At 40.2% G+C, this 23,250-nt stretch overlaps 1 protein-coding gene across 3 annotated transcripts in view; it reads left to right on the top strand.

Annotated features, from left to right (window-relative positions):
• Window positions 1-4,515: 4,515 nt before the first annotated feature.
• The window catches only part of CABCOCO1 (ciliary associated calcium binding coiled-coil 1), a 61,811-nt gene continuing 43,076 nt past the window's right edge, over window positions 4,516-23,250 (top strand). For 2 of the 3 annotated variants that reach the window (XM_044420396.1, XM_044420398.1), the window contains exons 1-5: window positions 4,516-4,602; window positions 14,377-14,480; window positions 15,053-15,222; window positions 16,931-17,075; window positions 20,325-20,397. In XM_044420396.1, coding sequence (XP_044276331.1) covers window positions 4,543-4,602; window positions 14,377-14,480; window positions 15,053-15,222; window positions 16,931-17,075; window positions 20,325-20,397 — 552 coding nt within the window. In that variant the 5' untranslated portion in view covers window positions 4,516-4,542. Of the gene's footprint in view, window positions 4,603-5,375; window positions 5,446-14,376; window positions 14,481-15,052; window positions 15,223-16,930; window positions 17,076-20,324; window positions 20,398-23,250 lie in introns of all 3 variants that reach the window. The other variant, XM_044420397.1, reaches the window with a different exon arrangement.

Genomic DNA, 23,250 nt, shown 5'->3' on the forward strand with positions numbered 1-23,250 from the left:
ATGCCCTGTCCCCTGCCACTCCGTCCCTCCTCTTCTTCCCCTCATTGGCCAGCGTACGGGAAGGTTACAAATCTTTTCCGTCCACCAATCTGTGCCACTCTAATACCTGTTCTTCCCTCCCAGGTGAATTATAATGAGCTTATTTCCTATGCAGGCTATGTTTGTTAATCGTCACGAGGTCCTTAAGCAAGTATCCTGCTACCTTGTCTACCTGGCAGTTCCCTCCTGCTATCTGATCTCAGCCCCCTCCTCCTTTTGGCTAAGGAATTTCTTTGTTACATTTTTACTCCTCCTGTTTCCTTGTTTCAAATCATCCTTTCATCACTATCAAGATCCATTCTTTTACATCCTGTAGCCAGCTCTCTCTCCTGACCACTCCCAGCGCTTGATGTTAATTACTTTATGATCCTGTAAGTCTGCTGGCCAATACGGCTGGTCATCTGTGATCTGCTGTAGTCATGATTTATGCTATTGTCTCAGTCACCGTCTGTGAATTTAGGATAAAAAATGTTCGTCCTGCAGAGCAACACGTAAGGTGCACACCTGTACGCATTTCTAAAGAGGGAGAGATTCAGTAAATACTAAAAGCACAAAGAGATGGAGTTTTGTCATGTGTTCTTACATTATCTTGGAGCTGGTGGTATGTGCAGCTCTGAGGCAAGATGAACAACCCGTGACTGGTCACCACTGCAATTCTAGCTCTGTGGAAACTGGGTTTGGGTTATGATGAAAAACAGCTGTGGCAATCCTCCAGTGTGGTTCAGGGCCTCTCACAATATTTATTTATTCTTAAATGTGTAGACTGCGCCTATAGCCCTGTTACGGCCTCTGGATAGTGCGCATTTCCATTAAAATAGCCCACACCAAAAAATACTACAATGCAACAATATGGGCAGGTATAGCAGCTTAGAACAGCAATGGAAAATTCACAATATATATCCTGGAGAATACAACAGTCTCCACCTGGCACCAAAACCAGCCCAAGACGCTTGCAGTGGATGGTATATAAAAGCTTTTAATAAATGAATAAATAACACACTGGTAATGAAAGCACCAGGCAGACTTCTTTCGGGGGCCTTTGGGGTAGTGTAGGAAAAAACATCATCAGGGCAGTTTCCCTAAGGGCTGGGCCAAGGCAATGACATTCTCACTCCCCAGTTCGACACGCAGAAGCCACCCGGCCTGGCAGGTGAATGTTACTTCTGCACAGTGATGGGACAGCGCCCTCCGCAGAATTTGAGGGTGAAAGGTTACTTTAATGGGTACAGGGCAGACTGCATGGTCCATGCAGCATGTCCTCCAACACCTCACTCTGTGCTCCAAACCCACAGCACCTTTTGCCTCACTCTGTCTATTCAAAGGACTGACTCTCTGGGGACTAAGATGCTATTTTGAACCCCTTCTGTGGGAAGTGTAGTTTGTTATTACACCTGTTAACACTGAACACCGTGATGACAACTTAACTCCAAACTGGGTTTTGAATATTTCTGATGTTTAAATCACGGAGGCAGTAGCTGGTAACAGCTGTGTTGTAAAACTGCCAAGTACTGCCAGCAGAACGTAATGCTTGGGATTTTTTTTTCTTTTTCTTTCAGGTACTGTCCTGACGTAGTCCATCTTCATCATCAGGTATTAAATCACATCAGATAGTAACAATACATCAGGTGGAAAATCACTGCTTTATTCACTGCCAACCTCGGAAGCAGGTTGCCCATTTTACCTTAAGGAGTCCAAATGGGCTGGGAAGTGTGGCATTGGGACTCCTCCTCTTGAACTCTTTATGCACTTTCAGGTTGTACTGGGTGCAATCCCATGCATATTATATGGTTTTTTTCTTTCTAGGCCTGCATAAGATTGTGTCCTAAGGAGGGAAAGACAGAATAGTTGCACAATGCCATGGGTTGCCCTCCAACTGGGAATGTCCTCTTGATTTGTGCATGGCAAATAAAAAATCCAGACCTATAAGGGAATGTGAAGAAGCAGGGAAATGGCCTGAGTACGCTGTAGAGTCAACCTTCCCACACCTTCTTTGAACAACTGGGCACTTAGCCATGAAGTCATTAAGTTAGATATACAGCCATTGCTGGCAGATTTGTGTAACAAAATCTGCCAAAATCTAGCAATACACAGGCTGGATTTTTAGGGATCTTTGTGACTCATTTAAGAGTTGTCCTTGTTTCTCAGCTGCAGGCTGCTTTCTGCAAGTTGTGAGCAAGGGCTCCATCCCGTGCAAGACACAAAGAACTATACCTGACCTTCTAATCTGTGCCGCAAGATGCAAGCAAAACCCCATTACCTTACTAGTGAAGACTGTGATTTATGGTTTTAAAAATGCTGCCTGTGTGAGTTAGATCATCCCTTCTTTCACTGTTTCAGAGCTCCTCTGACCTCTCTGCATACATATCCACCAACCAGATTAGCTCAAAACCATGTGGTCCATTATAACAGGGCACAGGCAACTGGATCCAGTGGTGTTTTGTGGAATTAGTTACAGCATTTGAGATGGTGTAGATGAAACCCCGTGAATTTCTATATAAATTCCCTGTAATGTTCTGCAGCTGATGCTGGCATAGCTGCAGTTACTTCCTCTTCAGCTAAATACACATATATTATTGTCAATTAAAGATACTATTTTGAGCTACAGACACAGCTTGCTTCTGCAAGACTGAAGAAAAATGCGGAGAATTAAATGTGACTGCAGGACAATTTCCCAATGCTCTGTATTCTGCAAGCTATATGAATATGATCGAGTTCATCTGGATATTGTGTGAGAGGATGGTCATACTCTGATTAATTCATTTAAATTATCCTTGAAGTTTTAATTTGCCTCTTCCTACAACCAGAGTGGTTGAGGGTAAGGAATAATAGCAAACAGACAGTAATTATTCCACATTAAGGGTATGATTATATGCCTATAATAGATATTACATGATATACTGATGCAGGGTGAGTTGATTAAAGAATCTTGGTGGAATACATTCAGGAACACAGAACAAGGTTTGCTCTGCATATTCCCACACTTTAGCCACCCTGATGAATTATTGAAACATTTCTCATAGGCAATGCAATGCAATGCAATGCAATGCATGTTTAAATGGTGGGAAATCTTTCAACTCCCAGCATGCCCAGATCGCTTCCTTAAAAATGCAAAAATGACAGATACTTGTGCCAGTCCTTTAGCATTATCATCTTTATTAGGACTATTGCAAATTTTCCCAAAAGTAATGAGCCAAGATTATTCAGATCCTAAACTCATTGCCCTAGGAGCAAATCCTACAGCATACAGGAGTGATGGGGGCTTTCTTCTAAGTAAACCTACACGGATTCAACCCACTTTATCTCGCTTTCTGTGCCAAGTCAAGACTTTTTTATTTAGTATCTGTTTTAGACTGGATTATTGGTTTGCTGCTGGTTTATTGTATTGTTTATGCTTTTATTGGTCATATTGTGTTTATTTTCCTCCCGTTTCCTATATGTATGGTTGTAATTATACCAGGTGTGCCAAAAATGTATACACATTTTAAGAGATGTTATCTATGTATTACTTTTTGAATCTGAATTGAATCACGGTAGCAATGTGTAGTATGATGTTTGCTCAAAAGATGGTGGTACATCAGGAAGAAACTGAAGCGGTATGTGCAGTAATACAAGTGGACACTTTGGTCAACGTTGCTCAAGCAGTAGTTCACCGTAATCAGAAGCACCTGGATGCTGATGGTAGCCACTTTGAGCACCCCTTGTAATTGCAGAAGTCAAACGTGACTAGTATTATTACAATTTTAATAGTTTTTCCTTTCTTAAAATGTGCATACATTTTGGCACCCTCTGTAGTATTGTAGTTTTATTATCTTCTATGGTTTGTTTGTCATCATTTATTTTATCTGTATTTTAAATATATTTATATTGTACTGTGAGCCACCCAGAGAGCCTTTGGCTACAGGGCAGCATACACATGCGATAAAGGAATAAATAAGCCATCAAACTCAAATATGGTTTCAAATAAGGAGGACTAATCCATTCCGCCTCGGCCCCAGCCCGCAGGCCCCACGGCCAGGAGCACTGGGGGTTGAACTCCAGGAGGCCTGGGCCCAAGCCCCCGAGCCGGCTCGAAGACGGGAGCGGGCAGCCCAGCCGTGGGCCACGCCGCATCAGGCGCGCTTGGGGAGGCCCGAGAGAAGGGCGAGGCCGGCGCGAAGGGGCGCCGGCGCCTGCCGCGGAAATGCCCCTCGGTTTCCCGAGAAGATACCAGCCCTTCCACGGCCTGCCTCTGCTCGCGGGGCACGGCTGCGACCAGGGCGCCAGCGGAAGGGGCGCTCCGCGGACACGCCAGCTCGGAAGGGCGCAGCCTGCGAAGGCCTACAACTCCCAGCAGGCCTCGCTCCGCGGGGCAGGGGCCTGCTGGGAGTTGTAGGCTTTTCCGAGCTGAACTTTCTCCGAGAGGCCGCGGAAAGGGCAGCGGGAGGGCGGGCGGCTCGGGGAGCGGCCTCCAGCTCCGCCCCGGCCGCTTCCCGGGGCAACGCCGCGACGCTCGGGCAGGCGGACATGGCGGCCAAGGAGAAGGACAAGGCGAGGGAGAAAGAGCCGGAAAGTATCTCCGCGCAGGTAGGAGGCCGCCGGCCAGCCCGATCTGGCAGCCGGCCTCGGTGCCCCCTCCCCAGGCCGGGCCCGCGACCCCGCCCCGAGCGCTCCTTCCTCGCCTCACGCCGGCTGCACGGCCGTCGCAAGCCGCCCGGCCTTCCCAAGCAGCCGGTCCCGGGCAGCTCAGTGGGTTTACTGGCGAGTAGCTAAGGAAGGTCCGCACGCGTCGTTTGGCTGCCGCCCTTCGGGGAACCTCGTGCACTGGGTGGCCTCGGCTGCCATTTCCCAAAAGGATGTCGTCTTTTCTTTCTGAAGAGTTCGAGGCTCCAATATCTCATGTAAAACACCTATCAATTTATTAAAATATAACATTTGATTAAATAACAATCATGTTAGCAGTTTATTTATTTTAAATACATCCCGCCGTTTGGATGATCAAAACTCAAGGCAGCTTACATAATTCTCCTCTCTGTCTTATCTTCACAACAACCCTGTAAGGTAGGTTGGACTGAGGTTCTATGCGTGGACCAAAGTCACCCAGTTAACTCTGTGGCTGAGTGAGGACTACAGCCCAGATCACTTGAGTCCCAGCCCTGGACTCTTAACCCCTACACTACACTGGCCCAGGTTAACTGGACATTAACATAGGGCCGTGATCCTGTATACATTTACCTGAATTCGGTGGGACTTGTTAGTAAGAAACAGGCTAGGGTTGTTTGTAGGATCCAACAAGCCACTGTGGATTATAACAACATATGGTAGCTGGAGTGTGTTTATGTTGTCATTTTTTTCCACAGTGGCCACCAAGATGCCCAGTGAAAACCCCACAAATAGAGCATGGACGCAACAGCATCTTCCTTTTAACTGGTATTCAGGATCCTCTGATATTAGGGATAATATATAGCTGCCATGAGTAGGCTGATGGGGAACTGCTTATATGACACTAAAGAGTGTTGAAAGTGTATCAGACATGGTTCCATCTTGTAATCTTTGTGACAGCCCTGTGAAGTACGTTTCTTTTTATTTTTTTATTTATATGCCACCTTTTTCCTCTTACAAAGAACTCAAGGTGGCTTGCACTGTCCTCCATTTTATCCTTACAACAGTGCTGCAAGGTAGGCTAGGCAACGAGTTGTTATGCTGACATTGTAGATGAAATGGCTGAGTTTGACGGAGACATTTGCGTAAGGCCACTTTGTGGTAGTGGCAAGACTTGAATCTAGGACCTCATGAAGTGTAGCATATTAACATGATCCTTAGCAAAACTGGCTAATTAATGTAACCATGTAATTATCACATGGTTTCCCCCATCACTTACTTGCTTTGTGGGTGAAAGTTTACATCATTGCATTCTATGTGGGGATGAGCTTCAGCTTTTAATTCTGACTGTTGTGAAGCTATTAAAGCAATGGCTTCTATCAGTTAAAAGAATAAAAAGTATAGCTTGGATTAGTGGGTTGCTGTCATTTTTCAAAATAGGGTGCCTATATCGTAATAGCTGCCCAGAAGCTATTCAACATGATATTGCCTCAACACGGTATCATGTTCAACAGAAAAGGTTCCAAGAATTATGGTTTGCCATTCAACTGCTAGGGACTCAGGAAACCTATTAGCAAAAGGATGACAATTATAGAGGTATTTATTAATTTACATAAAACATATTTATATACTGGTTTTTCATCTCTAAAGGAGCTCGTTGGATGATTTACAGAATTGACAATCTAATTAAAAGAAGTTTAAATACTCCCTGGCTTTATAACAAGTCAACAAAACAAGCACACAAGCTGATAGAAATTTAAGCAAAGTAAGAGGCTGCTGGAATAAAAAGGTTATAATCACCTGCCTAAAATCATCAATGAGTGTATTTGTATAGTGTTTAATAACACAGCAGCCGGGAACTTCATTTAAGTAAGTGCATGGAGCTCCATGTGCAGTGATGTAAGAAAGTTGACAGAGGAAGGATGGATTGTCCAGTCTTTCCTTCACCAGCTCACCTGGTTTCTGCACTAGCTGCAGAAGAAGGCTTTCTCTTCATAACCAGCATGGAAAATGCAGGACACCAGCTTCTTCAGATGCTAGCAATTTTTACTAGCAACTAGGCTAGCAACTTTTATTGATTTATGTGTAAGGCCAAAATACAACTTAAAATTCACTCTCTCATTCACACTTTTTTCAGGTTTATCCAAACATCCAGCAGAAATAGAAAAGCAATTTCCCTTATCTGACTCCTTTCTGTTGTTATTATATTTCACCACTTCCTGAAGAGACAAGTATTCTTGCCTGTGATTCTTCCTGACTGATCCACCTTCACTTTTACTTCGCTTTCCTTCTTGATGTATTTTGTCTGATTGTAAAGCTACAGGCACAGCCTGTTTAATTCCAAATTTTTCTTGTGCCTAGTGATTTTAGCTGTTTTGTAAATAGATGCTTACATTCATATCTTTAAAGGAAGACAGTTTAGCTTCAGGTTTCAGTCCTATGAACCCTTAATTGAGATTAAGTCCCACTGAGCTCTCACAAACTGACTTATGAGTAAATGCACATAGAAGCAGACTTTCAGACTTCTGAATCATGGTATTTATGGCTGCAATCCTACACAGTATTCTATGGTAGTAAAATAACATACTAGATCACACTGTGCACCTGCAAACAAAATACGATCGAAAACATGGTCTTTAATCAGGTCAATAATCCATCAGGGATTTCTTGATTAGTTTGGGCAGTTTTTAACAAAAATGTAACTGTTAAAACATACTGGTGTATAATTAGACAGAAACATGGTGTGCTTTCTTATACTGAGTCAGATCGCTGGTCTGTCTAGTGAGGGAAATAAGCCACAGTGTCTAATTTCCCCTGCTGTGTGTGCTGGTAACATGCTGGAGCTTCTCCCTTAATTGCTCTTGCTGGCACAGCTTGCCTTGTCATGCAAACCTAGGGTGGGTGGCTTGTTACCATGGTAACAAGCCATGGAGAATTTATAGGCTGTAGCAGAGTCGTAAAGTGGTACATACATGTGTCCGGCAAAATAAGCCACCACCGTGGCTTATTTCCCTCCTGTGATCATGTGCATGGAGTTATTCTCAGTACTATTTGGAGAACCTTGGACTTTCTGCATGTAAGACATGTTGAGTTGCAGCTCTTCCCATAATGCTTTGCAACGCATATTATAGCCATTTAGCAACTGGCAATATATAACTTAGATTCATTTCGCTTGCTTTCAACATTTTTAATCCTAATCTATTCACCAGCTTCAGATGTGTCTCTTGGGTGTTTCCTCCTTTCTTGGTGTGCATGAATTTTATGCAAAAAATGCAGTCTTAATTGTGCTAGTACCTGCTTTTTAAAATTGATTTATGATCAAATTCATTTCCACCATTTTTTTCTCACAAGGTCATAGACTGGTTTCCAGTGGTGTCCCATTGGTTCCAGACATCCACCAATATAATGGGGTGGGGGACCATTTTCAGATAGTACCCCTGCAGCATCTCCCACACTGTTCCAAAGGGTCTCTTCCACAGCGTATTGAGGCAGCTGCAGATCCTAAAAATCTTCCCCTTCCATGTTCTGCTGATGGATGCCTTCCGTTGGTAGAAGGAGACCAACTACATACCATCTGTGAAATGTAGGCATGATGTTTAACATTAAATGTGAAAACATTTTAGCATCTGTCAGAGGATCATTCTTTTCATTGTCCCCTTCTGTGATCACTGGTGAATCTGACAATATCCGGAAAAAGCCCTATCATTTTTACACAAGCTTATATTTTTCATACTCCTCTGTTTCTGGACTGCGGTAAAAGTAACAAGGTGGGACAAAGCATGAGTGTTTGTGTTAATGAAAATACTACTACGAATCCCAGTACCAGTGTCCATAAGGCTACTGCAGAATCCAGAGAGGTGCATTTTGGTGAAACTTGAAAAGCATAAATACAAGAGGACTTTATTACTAACACCTTTAGATGAGCAGGGACAATTATGTCATTTACTGTATCCATCCCTCAGATGCCCCTGTTCCTTCTGAGCTAATATTCCCAGCAACTAGGTTGAGTGTTTTTTTCTGCAGCTGGGAAAAAAAGCTTCTAGAAAATCCATATGGTGCTGTTCTTTCATCCTTTTTCATGTAATCTCTGGTCTCTCTATGCTAACCATTACACTGTCCTTTGCCAGCTCACTGCCACGATGACCCCCAGCTGTCAATTTTGTGCTAGACCCCCGTTTTCAGTAGATTGAGTGGACTTTGAAGGAACTGTATCTGAGTCTACACAGCACAGGGCAATGGGGTCTATCATCTGGGACAGAATTTCTGAACACTAGCTAGAGAGGATGTGGTAGCATTTTAAGTGGGAAATGGAGCATTAAAGCACATTAATATATACATGGGACTTCAGCGTGTTAGCAAATGGGTAATATTGTAAGTGTTAGTGGCTTAGCATGATGTGCGAACTTGCTTCATGTCTTCTCAAATATGACCAGCATTCCCCTACAGCTATGCATTGTAGAGGGGGATTGGTAATGATGGGGAAGCAATTTTTCAAGTAGTTGTCTGCTGTTCATTATTTTCTTATTGAGGAAAGCTTGACAGGCTTCTGAGGGTCCCCAGGGTTCCTAAGAGCAGTATTCTAGTTAAACCAGAAATATACTGGTGGCTTCCTTTAACAAAAAGTTAGGAAACTATCATTTAAAGAAAGTATTAGAAATGACAGCAGGAAGTTATGCTGCTATATATATTTTTAAAGCACAGTCTTGAGAAGCTTTCAGGTCAGAACATTTATTTAAAGCCCAGAGACAGATACAAATAATGTACAATCAACTTTGTTAATAAAATAAAAGTACTGTACAGCAAACACTGGGCATGAAGGGTTAACAGTCAATCAAGTTGCCTAAAGTGCAATACTTCAGGTTGTGCAAGGATTAATAGTGCAATTTATTTGGACTTAGTTAAGGGAAGTGCTTGCATTTTCTTGCATTCAGATCCTTTTATCATAGATGCAATAGGTCAACACCTTAGATTCTCATCAGGATTTGGAACTGTGATCTAGAAAAATGCAATTTGTGGTTATAGTACAAAAGCTGACTCTGTTAGGAAAAGTCTGTGAATTTAAATGCTTATTTTTGGTAAACCTCAAAGGTTTTATTGAAAAAATAATTGCAAGGAATCACATAAAAGTAGGAAAATAAAACATCTCCATTAATGGCATATCTGCTCTTTTTCCTGGATTCTCTGTAATCTGCCACATCTCTGATATGCCTGCTATAAGTTCCTGTCTTCTGTTTGCACCATGCAGTTCCATTCCCTAACCTTGGTTTGGAGGTTTCTAGTATTAGCATATAAACTTCTGTAGATTGTGTCCCGCTCCAAATGGCCTTTCCATGTGTAATTCACCTTACAGCAAACACTTTGATCTCCAGAAGCAGCCATCATATCTTTCAGTATGACTATTGCTAAGTTCTACCCTGTTCTACCCCATTTTGGTGACTAGAAATATTTTTACCGTCATCACCAAGGGATAGATGGTCTCAATTCAAGTCTTCTGCAGTTTCTGTCAGCTTTCTCCCAGAATGAAGTTTAAAAGCTACTCAGACACTCTTTCGCTGTTGAGTACCAATAGTCCAAGGGGGATGTTAATATAAGCAAACCATTTTTTGAAACACATCAGAACGCAGAAAGCAGCCAGGAAGCTAAATTGTTAAGTGACATGGGTGTGGAAAAGTTATTACTGAAAAAGTTTGGATAAATTTTCAAGTAACGGTCTTCATTATTGAAATTCTTGAGCCAGTAACATTGCCTGAACCACCTTTTTCAGAAAGGGTTGCTGAAAACTAATTCAACTGGGCTAATGAGCAAAATAAAAATAAGTATGTATCTGAAGCTACATAAACCTGTGAATTCTTTAAAGTGAAACTGTTTACATTATAATGAAAGGCTCCTTTTTTAGCAGTAATTGGATAAAACACATTATGGATTGGAAACTGGTTACAGAACAGGAAGCAGAGACTTGGGACATTATTATTACTACTACACCATCATATTCACATTACATGTAGATCCTGATTTTTTTCCTTTTGTGAGAAACCAAGGTGGCTTACATAGTTGTTCTCCTCATTAGAACCCTTCAGGTAGGTTAGGGTGAGAGTCAGTGATTGGTCCAAAGCCACCCAGAGGGTTTCATAGCTAAGTGGGCCCTGGAAATGGTACCTCCTCAGTCCCAGCCCAACACTAACCGCTGCACTGCACTGTCACTCAGACGGTTATCACAGTGGGAGGCAATAAGCAGTTGAGCTCCCAAACTGTATAGGGATCATACTGCTGCTTGGGACTATACCAGGACTTGTGTATTGCTGATTCGGACTGGTGATATTTGTTTATGAATGATCAGGTGGAGAAGTAAGATAACCAGTTTTGCAGACGATACCAACTTATTCAGGGCAGTGGTAACTCAGGCTCCTAAACTATCCTTCCAAACTGAGTAAAAGGTGGAACAAAATTGTAAATGAAATTCAAATGAAAAGTAACATGCATTAGGGGAATAAGTCCCAGCTTCTCTGGTATAATTGGTGGAATCTGATAAACCAGGAAAGAGATCTTGGGTTGTGGTGAATAGCTTAATCTTGCAAACAATACTGTGTGGTTGTAGGCAAATCCCATGGCATGGATTGTTAGGAAAGAGACTGAAAAATAGGACAGCCTGTATACATCAGGGGTAAGCTTCATTTGCAATACTGTGAATAATTTTTGTCCATCTTAGAAATATTACTGTAGGACTGGTGAAGGTAAGAAAAGAGCAATTGAAAAGATCAAGAGGCTGGAGCTTGGAATAGGAAAATATTTGGGACTTGTTGTTTTTGAAAAATATAACATATGAATATGATAGTTTATTAAAATCATGCATAAAGTAGATAGGGAAAGAGCTTGCTCCATTTCTCTTCATGTTAGAACCGAGGGGCATCCAGTGAAATTGATGGATCATATACTCAGCATAGGCCTATATATAAAAGCTTTTTGTGCAAAGCTTAGCCTGGACTGGTCAAGTTGTGGCCCTCCAGATGTTTTGGTTTACAGCTGCTCATAGCCACTCACCATTGGCAATGTTTGTTAAGGCTGATGGAAGTCGTAACTCCCAAGATGTTTGGGGTTACAAATTGCTTAACCTGACTTAGGCTGTAATCCTATATCACCCTACCTGGGAGTAAGTCGTATTACAAGCAATGGGACTTACTCTTGAGGAGATGTGTGTAGAATTGAACTGTTGGTTAACCTGTGCCCCAAGATATGGTGATGGCCACAAGCTTAAGCAACTTTCAAGGGGGAACCTGACAATTTCATTGCAGAAAGAATAATTATAATCATAGCGTTGGAAGGTCATCTAGTCTAACCCCCTAATCAGTGCAGTAATCTACAGCATTCTTGACAGAAGGCTTCTGTTTAAATTCCTCCAGTAATGGAGAGTCTTTTACTTCCTAAAGCAGATTATTCCATTGTCAAACAGCTCTTACCGTTGAGAAGTTTCTTCTAGTGTTTAGGTGACTTCTGCATCCTTACATTTTCCACCCACTGGTTTCATTTCTTTGGAGTGATGGAGAACAAGGTCTCCTCCCTCTAATACATGAAATTCCTTCAGATATTTATATGCATGATAGATAAGTCATACCTCCATGCCCCTGAATTTTAATTCCTGGACTGGGAAAACAAATGATGAGGAAAGCTTTTTCCTTCATGCATTTCTTGTGGGCTTCCTGGAAGTATCTGACCAATCTCTGCTGGATAAAAACTGGCACTGCGTCTGAGCCAGCAGAATTTAATAACACTTTCCACTAGTTTGTCTAGGACAGATGTTAGACAAAGTATACTTTCATTTAAAATGTTCCTGTCAAGGGGACTAAAAACTCATAATCCAAAATGTGGTAGTTGCTTTGATCCAGCAGTCACTTATAAACCTAGGACATCACCACAGACATTATTTGTTTGTTTGTTTGTTTAAAACTTTTATATGCTGTCCCTTATGCATGGCATCTCAGGAGGGTTGAGAAATAAATGGAATTTTTTGTGAATGGAAGAGATGGGTTTTAAAATTTGAGTGTACATGGATCTCTGAACTGGGGAAACCATCTATAACAGAAATTCACTAGAGGTAATGGTTTTTGGATTTATATCCAGTGTTAAGAATTTGGCTTTTCACCTTTTTGTTGTTAATTAGATATGAATTAGTAATAGCTATACCAGTACAACTTAGGTTGTATGTATACATTTCTAATTGAAAATTCATGCAGTTCTGCAGAGTCATTTACAAAGAAGGTCTTCTTTTCTTTTATAATTGCTTGTAATTCTAAAGGGAAGGGGAGAAATGTCTTCCTCGTCATATTGACTTTGTCTTGTAGGACATGGCATTTCTATTTTGAGTGGAACTATAAATCAGCACAGCTATTCTTGGTAAGCTTCCTTGTTTAAGAAACAGAACAGTTCAAAAATAGATGCTTTTGAATTTTAGCTACCTGGTGATAACATGGATAATTTGAGGCTTTCAACAATAAATGTATATTTAGGAACAGTGAACCTGTTTGCTGTTATACTATTTCAATTATATGCAGAGGCACATTTTGGGTTTAATATAGCTTTTATAACTATGAAAGTTACATAAAAATAATTGATTTGGAATCTAGCACATAAACACCACTTTGAGACTATGATAATAGGTGACATAAATGAAAGAATAAGCAAGCAAGCAAACAAACAAACCAAACAAACAAACCATTGGTTCCTTTTGAAGAGAGATCAGTTTCCTCCTTGCTGAATTGTTCTAGGAGGATTTGATGGATCTGTGCATTTAAATATTGTCTGTAAGGACATTAAGAACTCTGAACGGAGTTCACAGCAAGTATTTTTGGAGGGGAAATTAATTCCTGAAGTTGTAGGTAAAGTTTACATTTTTCTTAAGGGAAGTGCACATTATTATTTTAATTAATTACAATATATATGTGATTTATGAATAGATACTTATATATTTCTATATTACATTATAGAGCCCAGACTCAGCAAGACATTGTAACAGCTCTCGCCTTTGGGAGAAAAGAAAAGGTGGAGGAAAATAGGAAATAAGGGAAAAGAGCTTCTAGGAGTTAAGTAGGTTGCTGCCCTAGCATCGGTAAAGAAACTTCTGCATGTTCAGTGTTGTTCTCTTTTTTCATTACAGTCTTGGTGAGCTTCCTGAATGCGTACTAAGGACCACCAGTAGTACCAACATAGTATAATTCTCATTGGTTTAGACTTTCAGACCTTGATTTATACATACTGTAGGGACTGAGATCTTTTTTCTGTTGAGAACCTCATGCATTCCAGAGTAATTTGCTGAAGCCATATGCTGATGGTGGATGAAGCCAAAATATATGTAGTCACCCCTTCTCCCATTTTCCTTCCTGTGCGATGGACCACTAAGTGACGGACGGATCACTTTTCACACAAAGCAGATTGCTTGCTGAGAGCTTCTGAAATTAGGTCAATGAACACATGTAATCAGATTGAAGATTGCTTGTGTCCCCAGTCTGCAGATCATGGACCTCTGGTCTAGAAAAAACTGAAATTTCTGTACTGCAATATTGCATTCTGTGAAAAAATGCTTCATTCACAAATGTAAGACAAATTAATTTTCACTTATCTGCCTATTATGCCTGCTGTCTCAAATCTGCTAAATTGGGGTTGGCACCAGCCATTGTTTCTCTTTATGCACTGATTAAGAGAGATCCTTAAGATGAAACATGTGTTCTGTGTGTGTGAATGCTATTGTAACATATTTTCTTGCTACAGGAAGAAGACAAAATGGAACAAGATGAAGTGCCAATGGCTTGGAACTTTCTTTCCTTTACTCAGGTGTCCATTCTTTTGGAACAAGATATAGCAGGAGTTCAAAAGTAAATCTGTTGAATTTATCCTTAAACATAGATAGACATTACTCTTGCTAGTTCCCTCCGTTGAAATAATGGGCTACATACTTACATAAAATCTTACCAGAGTCTTTTTGAAATACATACAAAGAGAAACCTGCCCTTATTTAGAATCCTTTGAACCCGTGCAGAATCACTGCACTGTCTTTCTTGTGTTGAATTGTCACTGTTAGGGAATGTATCTGATGTTTTTCCCCATGTGGGTTTATTTAGGAGGACTGTACAAAATTAAACTGAGTTAATTAATGTTCTTAATTTATATCCTGCCCTTCCAAAGCTCAGGGCATCCTACAACATGGCAATAGTACAATAATTAATTAAAACTTGTCTCTACTAAATTAAGCCTGAATCTGTGGTGTAGTGCTTACTTTGCCATGTTCCCAAGAAGCATGTGGTAATGCTTTGAGTCAGGTCACCAGATCAGAGATCACAGAATTTGTCTGTTTAATCTACTCTTTTACAAGTAGTGTTATAGTTACTTAAGTGTTCCAGTGTGGTTTTATGCTCCAGTTTTGGGTAATCACCATTTTTAACCACAGAAGTTTGGAAGAGTTTCTTAATTTGAAAGAACGTTTGACATCTTTGAAAGAAGCTGTGTTATTGGATTATTACGTCTCAGGATTTTGGTGGGCTAAAGCATTAGAATTCACACCTGTGCAAATTGGAGGATTTCTGACTCTGTTAAATTTGCTGTTGGAGAACCTTGACAGTAAGTTTTGTTTGATTTTCTACTTTAAGACTTCACTTGAGCATTTATAAAGTCATTACTTTTTTATTGAAATAAATACTATTTCAAAGTTGTTTTTATTTCTGAGTGTCCCATACTTCCATGGGTTGTTCATTTTATTCTAGTTAGAACTTACTACCCACAATTACTTACAGGACATTATTCAGTGGATTGAAGAGAAACCTGAGAGCCACTGCTTTAAATGCAGTGTTCTGTAGGGTTGGCCACCATTTCCTGTTGTTAAAAACTTTCTGCATGCCCTTTTACTATTTAGCTATAGATTGTTTTATCATCTTTTTCTTTGAAAGTTGATCTACAAGGTATAAATCATTTGCTTTATATGTGGGTCAGATAATGGCCACAATCCAAAATTCTTTCTGATGTGGAAACTGATTTTCTCACATTCATTTTTCTTACTTGAGAATAGCCATGATTTAAGTGAAGAAGTTAAGGATGTTGTTAAATCTTTCCTGTTGAAATGAGTTGGAATTTAGCTACATCATATCCTTTGTGAGAGGACTAACCTGCCATATTAGGAGTACTGATGACTTTTCAGAATCTGTTTCACACAGTTAATAGTTGGTGCTGACTGGTTTGTTGTTGTGTCTGAATTCACAGACAGTGGACATTTCATGGTTAGGCCCATCGCTCTATCTTAAGAAGTTGCTGCTCCAACAGAGACAGGAGTGAAGAACGTACAGGGTGGAATGCTGAGTAGATGGCAAGTGAAAACAAAAGAGAAACCATTATTCACTTGCTGTATGTCTGAAAGCTCACACCATGGTGTGGATTATAAATTATGGTTAGGACAGACTATAGTTTTAGGTTATATGACTTGTTATCCTCAGCATATATTCACAAACTAATTATGCCTTCACTGTTAGTAGAGCCTGAGTATTGCAATCTGGTTTTGCACATGTCAAAAATATTGTTTGGGCCAGAAGGATCCTAATAAAATGAAAACCACACAAAACTGAAGTCTTCCTACCCTTGACAAAGAGAGCTTGGCACCACATCATAGTGAAAACCGATAGCTCTGGAGTAGTTGGAAGATCATCCCACTCAAATATGAAGACATTTGCTACAGGGAACAGCATGGACCCTGAACATCTGCAAACAAAGTGGGGCTGAATAGCTGAAAGGGCTGCCACATTTTAGGGTTTATGATAGTTTTTATGCTCTCTAGAAAGCCAAATGGAACTATGGAAAGAAAGTAATAATCAGTTTGGTGTGCTTTTTTTTTTTTAAAGAACAAACCCTAGTTATATGGATATATAAAATTAGCCATATTTCTAAAATTATAATAGAACAATAAGGGAAGATGCATTGTAGATATAATCCATCACATTCTTATAATAACCTTACTAGCCACAAGAGGCTAGAACTTTCTTAATGGATAGAAGAAGTCACAGGATTTTGACATAACTCACAAGTTTGGACGGAGAGTTTTGGGAGTCTCCAGTTGCTCACTCCTGTTCTGTACACTGTAAGTAGTACAACCTATTCTAGAAGAACCTGTGTTTATATTTAAATTGATTTATTAAAATCCACAAATAAATGGATTTTTAAATAATATGCATTAATATTTCATTCAATTGAGAAAATTTCGGATGATTTTGCAGGCTTGATATAACATCTTCCAAGTCTTAAAAATAAGTGTGGTTAACTGTCTTTCTGGTTTGAACTGCAGCCCAGCATATGACACTGCAAGAAAACATCCAAGAACTTGGAAATGCGATGGCTGGAATCGGGCAGAGTCATTCAGATAGAAGTGGTGGATTCGAGTTCTTCACTGTGGACCAAGCCCACGCTATCATTAATTATTTGAAGATCAGGTATTCGTCTTAGACCTTTTTTCTAAAGAACCACTGGGATAGGCCATCAAACACCGTGTTCACACTCTGGCCACAGTTCTCACGAGGCAAAATTTGGAAAACTGATGCCAATATACTTCCCATCTATTCTTTGATTAAGGAGAGTTTGTATGTGCTGTATCCAGTGATTTTATGTACTGATTATATTGGGATTCCAACATTTGTGGTAGCAGGCCTCCTTGATGTTTGCAATTAAAAAACAAAAACCAGGAGAATCTCTAACAGCATCAATTATTGTAATTAGACAAACCTGCGCAAATAGGGCTTTAATTGAGCTGTCACTCGATTAAAGAAATCTTAACTAATGAATCATGTATTTATTATTATGTATTATTAACACTTATATATTACCTGATCTGCTGAGAAGCCATCAAGGCAGTGTGCAACCATTTCAAACAATAAAGCTCTCCAACAATAAATTATCAGAATTTTATCAGATTGATTAGTTGGTTAAATGTGCACATACATTATGTTACTAATCTTACTTTTTTTAATTGAATGATCCTTCTCGGGTGTTGCAGCCCTCTCTGCATGGCAAAATCCTATATTTAACTAGAGGGAAGTATTCGTCTTTAGTGTCTCCAAATAGGTACTATTCAGAGATTTCCCAGCATTGGTGTGTGGCCACTACATAACAATGTCTTGTCAAGTTGCAACAAAAGCAAAGGCTTCCCAGAATAGGATAACAACAGTGCTTCCCTGGCATTGGGAATGGTACTACTTTTCAACATGGAGGTTCCGATACACTATTAAGTGGAAAAGCACACCGAGTCTCTTTCTTTCAACCACGGGCTCGAAGAATGAATTGAATTGCTCAGTCAAGAAACCAGGATGAAAGCCAAGTAGAGAAATGAGGTACCTCCGACTCCATCAAGGAGGCCTCAGATGCAGAGAGGATGAGGGTTCAGCCTCAGCTTGTACCTTCTCCCCCCTCTGTGGGCTGCTTGTTTGCTTGCCAGTCTGCAGGAAATTCCTAGGGGGCTGATCCCCATCTAGTCCAGAGCTAGATGTCATTTGCAAAAGGGCGGGATCTTTACCACTCAGTCGCCAGGGTAGTAGAGCCACAGCATCTCTCATCCTGATATACCCCTCTCTATATCTCTAAAAGCAAGGTGTCTGGAGCTCCTAACAGGATCTTTCCGGTGCCTTTTATTTCCAGCTGGACCCACTGATTATACCTTACATGAGAGGCATTTAAAACTTTCTCTCCCCCTGCCCACACCTTTCTGACCCATGTTGGGTGATAGGGTCTAGGAACCACTATTTCAATTTCCCGCAGTGCCCTGAACTGAGAGTATTGGAGCATTATGGGGAGTTAAAACAGGGACTCCTGTATCCAGCTGCCTGAGGCTGAAAAGAATGCCAGAAAAAGTAGCAAGCCCTCAGGCATTGCCCAAAGGTGTCACATGCTAATACCAGGCTTTTGCACTCTGTATACATTTTCACTGATGGATGTGGAACCTTTTCTTTTCCTCAGAATAAATATTCAGTGTTCCAGTCTTACATCCATTTTTCTGATACAGGAAGGTTGTTGTTTTTTTTTTAAATATCTGCAAAATGTAATAAAAATGAGAAGTGCCTAAGTACGGTGGCTTAAACTATGCAGAAACTTTGATGATGTCTTTGAGTTTGGTAAAAGATGACAGTGTTGGTGGGTTGTGGTGGGGGGGTTTTTTGGCAGGGAGGCGTTCATCTTGTTTCCTGAAGCAAGCACAGGCATCATCATATCACTTGACATTTTCTTTCAGGAAACAGTTAAGCTAGGAAAGTATGTCAGCATTAATCACTTTCAGAACTTGCAAGGTGTTATAAAAAAAACCTTTGCTGTAACTTTGTTCACATCTGTAATCATTTGTCGTGTCATGCCAAAAATCTAATCATCAGGAACAGTAGAAACAAATGCCAAACGTATTCCATTGTGTCATTAAGAAAAGGAAATCTGTTCTGTTTAGGAGAAGAAATACACATGTTGCACAAGCTGCATAAGTGGATGGAAATTTGGCCAGATTGTGTTCAGTGGGAGCCAGGGCACTAATAAGGTTGCATATGCACTGACACACGTACACATAGGCAATCTCCTCCCGTCCCTAAGATACAAAGGCCTTCATCTAGCTACACAAGTACAGCATGTCTCGGGCTTGTGAGAATTGACCAGAGTTAAGCTCAGGCATTTCTGATGTGTTGCATTTTTAAAAACTTACCTGCGAGGATCATGTCAGGGAAGGAAAAAGAGAGGAGAGGATTTATCAGCTGTTAGGAACTCATTGAAATGAGGTCATCACATTCCGGATGTGAAAACCTTCAGGCCAACTTTCGTTATCTGGCTCCTCCCAAAAGGGGCATCCCTTTGTGCCCAGGGTGTTGCCCTTCAAAAAGAACTCCACACCCCAAATTTGTTGGACTTAGTTCAGTAAACTGAGTTTCTTGGAACGCCTTTTATTTTTCTGCTTCTTCATGTTCTCTTTGACATTTTTGTGTCTTCTGTGTCCTGGCAAACTATTTGGGACTCTGTTTGTCCATGCAATTAATGTTGCCTTACCATTGCATGTTCTAAAGAATGGATTGGGAAGAAACATTAGGATAATCATAACTAAATTTGCACCAAGATACTTGTATTCTATTCATGGAAGGCTGGATACTGAAAACACTTTCAAGATTTCTAGCTACAACTAATTAGTACTTGGTTGGTTGGTTGGTTATTGTAGTAGAAGTGGTTTCTTTCTGGCTGCAGAATTGCCATGGAGGCTTCTTTCAATCATATGAACTGTGTTTTGCCCAGAGATAGCAGCAATAAGGATCACACAAATTCACTGTGGCGACTACATTACTTTCATCAGTACCTTGAAGCGAGAGAGTTGTTCTCTAATTGGCTATGCTCCTGCTACAACCGCTTTTATATCCTCTGATGGCATAATGTTTTCATGTTGCTGTGGCTGAAACTGGTGTAACCTTTTTGGACACTTCATGCCAGCAGCAAATTATTAGGGGAATTTGTCCCCTACTAGTATCATAGGGGCTATGATAAAAACAAGCAAACATCTGTTCAGATAAGCATTTCTACTGTTTGATCATTGAGAAAAATCACATAGGCAATTATTTTTAAAACCAGTAAAAGTAAGGTATATTTAATGCACTTCCTTTCAGATTTCTCTTTTTTCTTTTTAACAATGTTCCCCCTATTTTTTTTTTTTTTTTGTCTTTGTCTGACAGCTTATTCCAACATTATACGCTATATGAGTATCTTTTCCACAGTCTCAGGGAAGAACTTGTGATTGGAGATGAGGTAAGTAATTTATATGACTGGAACTGATTAAGTGGAATATTTTAATACGTGTTCTCTGGCATCTGTTTTCTATAGCTCAAAGCAACTTTGTGTCAGAATTGCTCAAGTGTTAACAGCACAGAATAGCAGATGAAAGAATAGAAGAGAAATACAGTAATGCCTGTCTCCTCAGGAATTTGAAATTCAGGGGAATAAATCTGCTATTGTTGGTTAGACTACTGACTGTATGTCAGGTATATATTTGTTGACAACATTCATAAGGGCAGTGCATGTAATTCTAGGTATTGCTGCAACTTAAGGGAGAAGGACTAGTCTACGGTGATTGGGACTGCTGTGTATCATTTTGCTGTTCTGTTTGTTTTGTTTCTGAAGCGGTGCTTAAAGCAGTGATGCTGAATGTAAACGGGTGGGAGTTTGGAGTTTCCAACCCAACGTATGGGGCCTTCCCCTGCTTCCTTTTTCGCTGATGAATCATGCTGGAGAAATGAATCTGTCGTGGTAGCAGCGGCAAATTTCTAAAATGTCCCTCACTTTTAGAACCCTCCAGTTCTGATGTGCCACATTTCCACCCATGTCAGACATATGCATCCTTCCAGCAGTTGCAACTTCCCTCTCTAAGCCTTGGCTATTGCTCTTCCTCACATGCCAAAGCCATTCCTGTCTTCCCAAGCTGCCTCTTGCCCTGACCAGAAGCTGCTATCACCACCCATTCTGCACCTTTTCACCTTCATTTATAAGTATTGGCACACTTGAAATTCTGCACTCCTTAATACCTATAATGACTGATCTAAATGGAATGGGGGAGAAGCTAAGGATGTGGCTTGCAGTCACAGCCATCATGTTGTCCGGTTGATGCATCTTTCATATTCAGTACTGACCAGATTAGATGCTCATTGAATTGCACAGAAACCACATGTGTGGCTGGATTCCAGTGAAATGAATAGGGCTTCCTGCCAAGTACATGAAGCTCAGCTTGCAGTATAACTAGCACACTCCTAATATTTGGTTGTAGAAGACACTTCATGTTTATGATTATTTTGCTACTCTTCCCTATGCCTCTTTCTGTCATATTATCTCCTCCTTAGAATCATAGAATAGTAGAGTTGGAAGGCACCATGAAGGCCACCAGGTCCAACCCCCTGCTGTTGCAGGGCATCAACTTAATCTTAAGATTATCTTATTAAGTGAAGACAATCAGACTATTAAAGGTGTTTGGGAAGAGCTAGGACCGATATACTGATACATTTTCTGTATATTGTAAGTCTTACAATTCTACTTGTCTTTCTGTTTATTTAAAACTATGTGTCTGGTTTTTATTATTATTATTTTATTTTTCTATTTTAGTATACTTCAGAGTTACAAAGGTACACATGGTTCAAATGTAATGGAAAATCATGCTTTTCTGCTGTCTGTATAAGCCTAATTGATCTTTGGACTCATACAGTCCCTGTTTCCTTTCCTCCTCTTCCATGAACTACAGGAGGAAATTGAAAGTATCTGCTTATGATGTTAAACTAACTACAATTTCCCATGAAATCTGAATCTGGGGAAATGGTTTGTTTGATTTTTGACAACATGCTTTGATCAAACTATTTTCAGATCCTGGCTCTTTCTGAAACCAAAGTTTAAACAAGCCACGGTTCTTCAGGTTTAGATGTCATTGGGAACAACAGTCGCTTTAAAACTAGAAGCAGAAGTGTTCACTTGCTTCTTTGCCTGCAGAAAGGGAGGGCTGGGGAGGAGGAAGCCAAAAAGCACAAGGTTTACACACAACAGAAAAACATGGGTTTCCCATTATGTCTGAACCAGGCTACCCAGGAACAAGTTCCACTTTATTAAAATGATACATCTGTGGAAAGGGGCTGATTTCTTCCATCAAGTTTTGTAACTTCACCCAGTTTTGACTTTAATTATGTTGAAGAACTTCCTGAAAAGTTCATCAGAAATTTCTGCCACTGCATATTCAAATTTTCTCTACAGTCTTTTTTTCTGAGAAGAGGTGGGATTCTAAGGACTCTTTTTAAAAAGCTAGCAAGCTATTAGTTGCCCACTCTCATTTTATCTAATTCCTGTCTCATTGCTTAATCACTCATTTGTGTGCTAGTTAATCAAGAGATATCTTGGCACAGTTCTGTTTCATCATGACACAAACCGCAGTCCAAAGGAATTATATTATGCATGGGAACGTACTGTGAATCTTCCTTGGCCTTCTCGGTTGCAGGTCTTCCCACTGAGGAAGTTTCTTAGGAATTAAACAGCAGCCAATTTCTTTGGAAGTTTAAACCACGCCGCTATTTTTAAGTAATAAAACCACATATACTTTAAATACATGAAGTTTACTTTAATTATTCTCAGAAAGTCTTTAAAAAATGACATTCTCCTAAAAGTTGGTTTCTAAATGGCTCAGAAAATTATTAGCCAATGAGAAGGCAGCTTTATAGAATAAATGTCACTGCATTCCTGCTGACTGGTACCCCTCATCAATCAGCTGAACTAATAAAAATAAAGCCATTGCAAAAGAAAACAGAGCAGCATGAATGTCAGATTCTTGTGAGAAGGCAAACCTTGACATTTAGCTAGCAGTAGGAAGCATTTTTCTAGTAACATTCAAGTCTTTCTCCTAAATGCTTATTTAAGAGCGAAGACTTATAGAAATAATTTGCCATAAAAATAAATCCAGGTTACAGAAATAGTGCCAGAATCCAATTTGGACAGTGGTTTTCATCTGGCTACCTTAAAAAAAAAGTATAGCAATGTCTGTTGCCTCAATTCAAGACTGACCATTGGCTGATTTGAACATGCTGAAGAAGGATTTTCCTAGAAAGTTTTTATTTTATTTTTTTTTTAATGAAA

This window comes from Varanus komodoensis, unplaced genomic scaffold (genome assembly GCF_004798865.1).
Source record: "Varanus komodoensis strain SLA01 unplaced genomic scaffold, ASM479886v1 scaffold11, whole genome shotgun sequence".
NCBI classification, from domain to species: domain Eukaryota; kingdom Metazoa; phylum Chordata; class Lepidosauria; order Squamata; family Varanidae; genus Varanus; species Varanus komodoensis.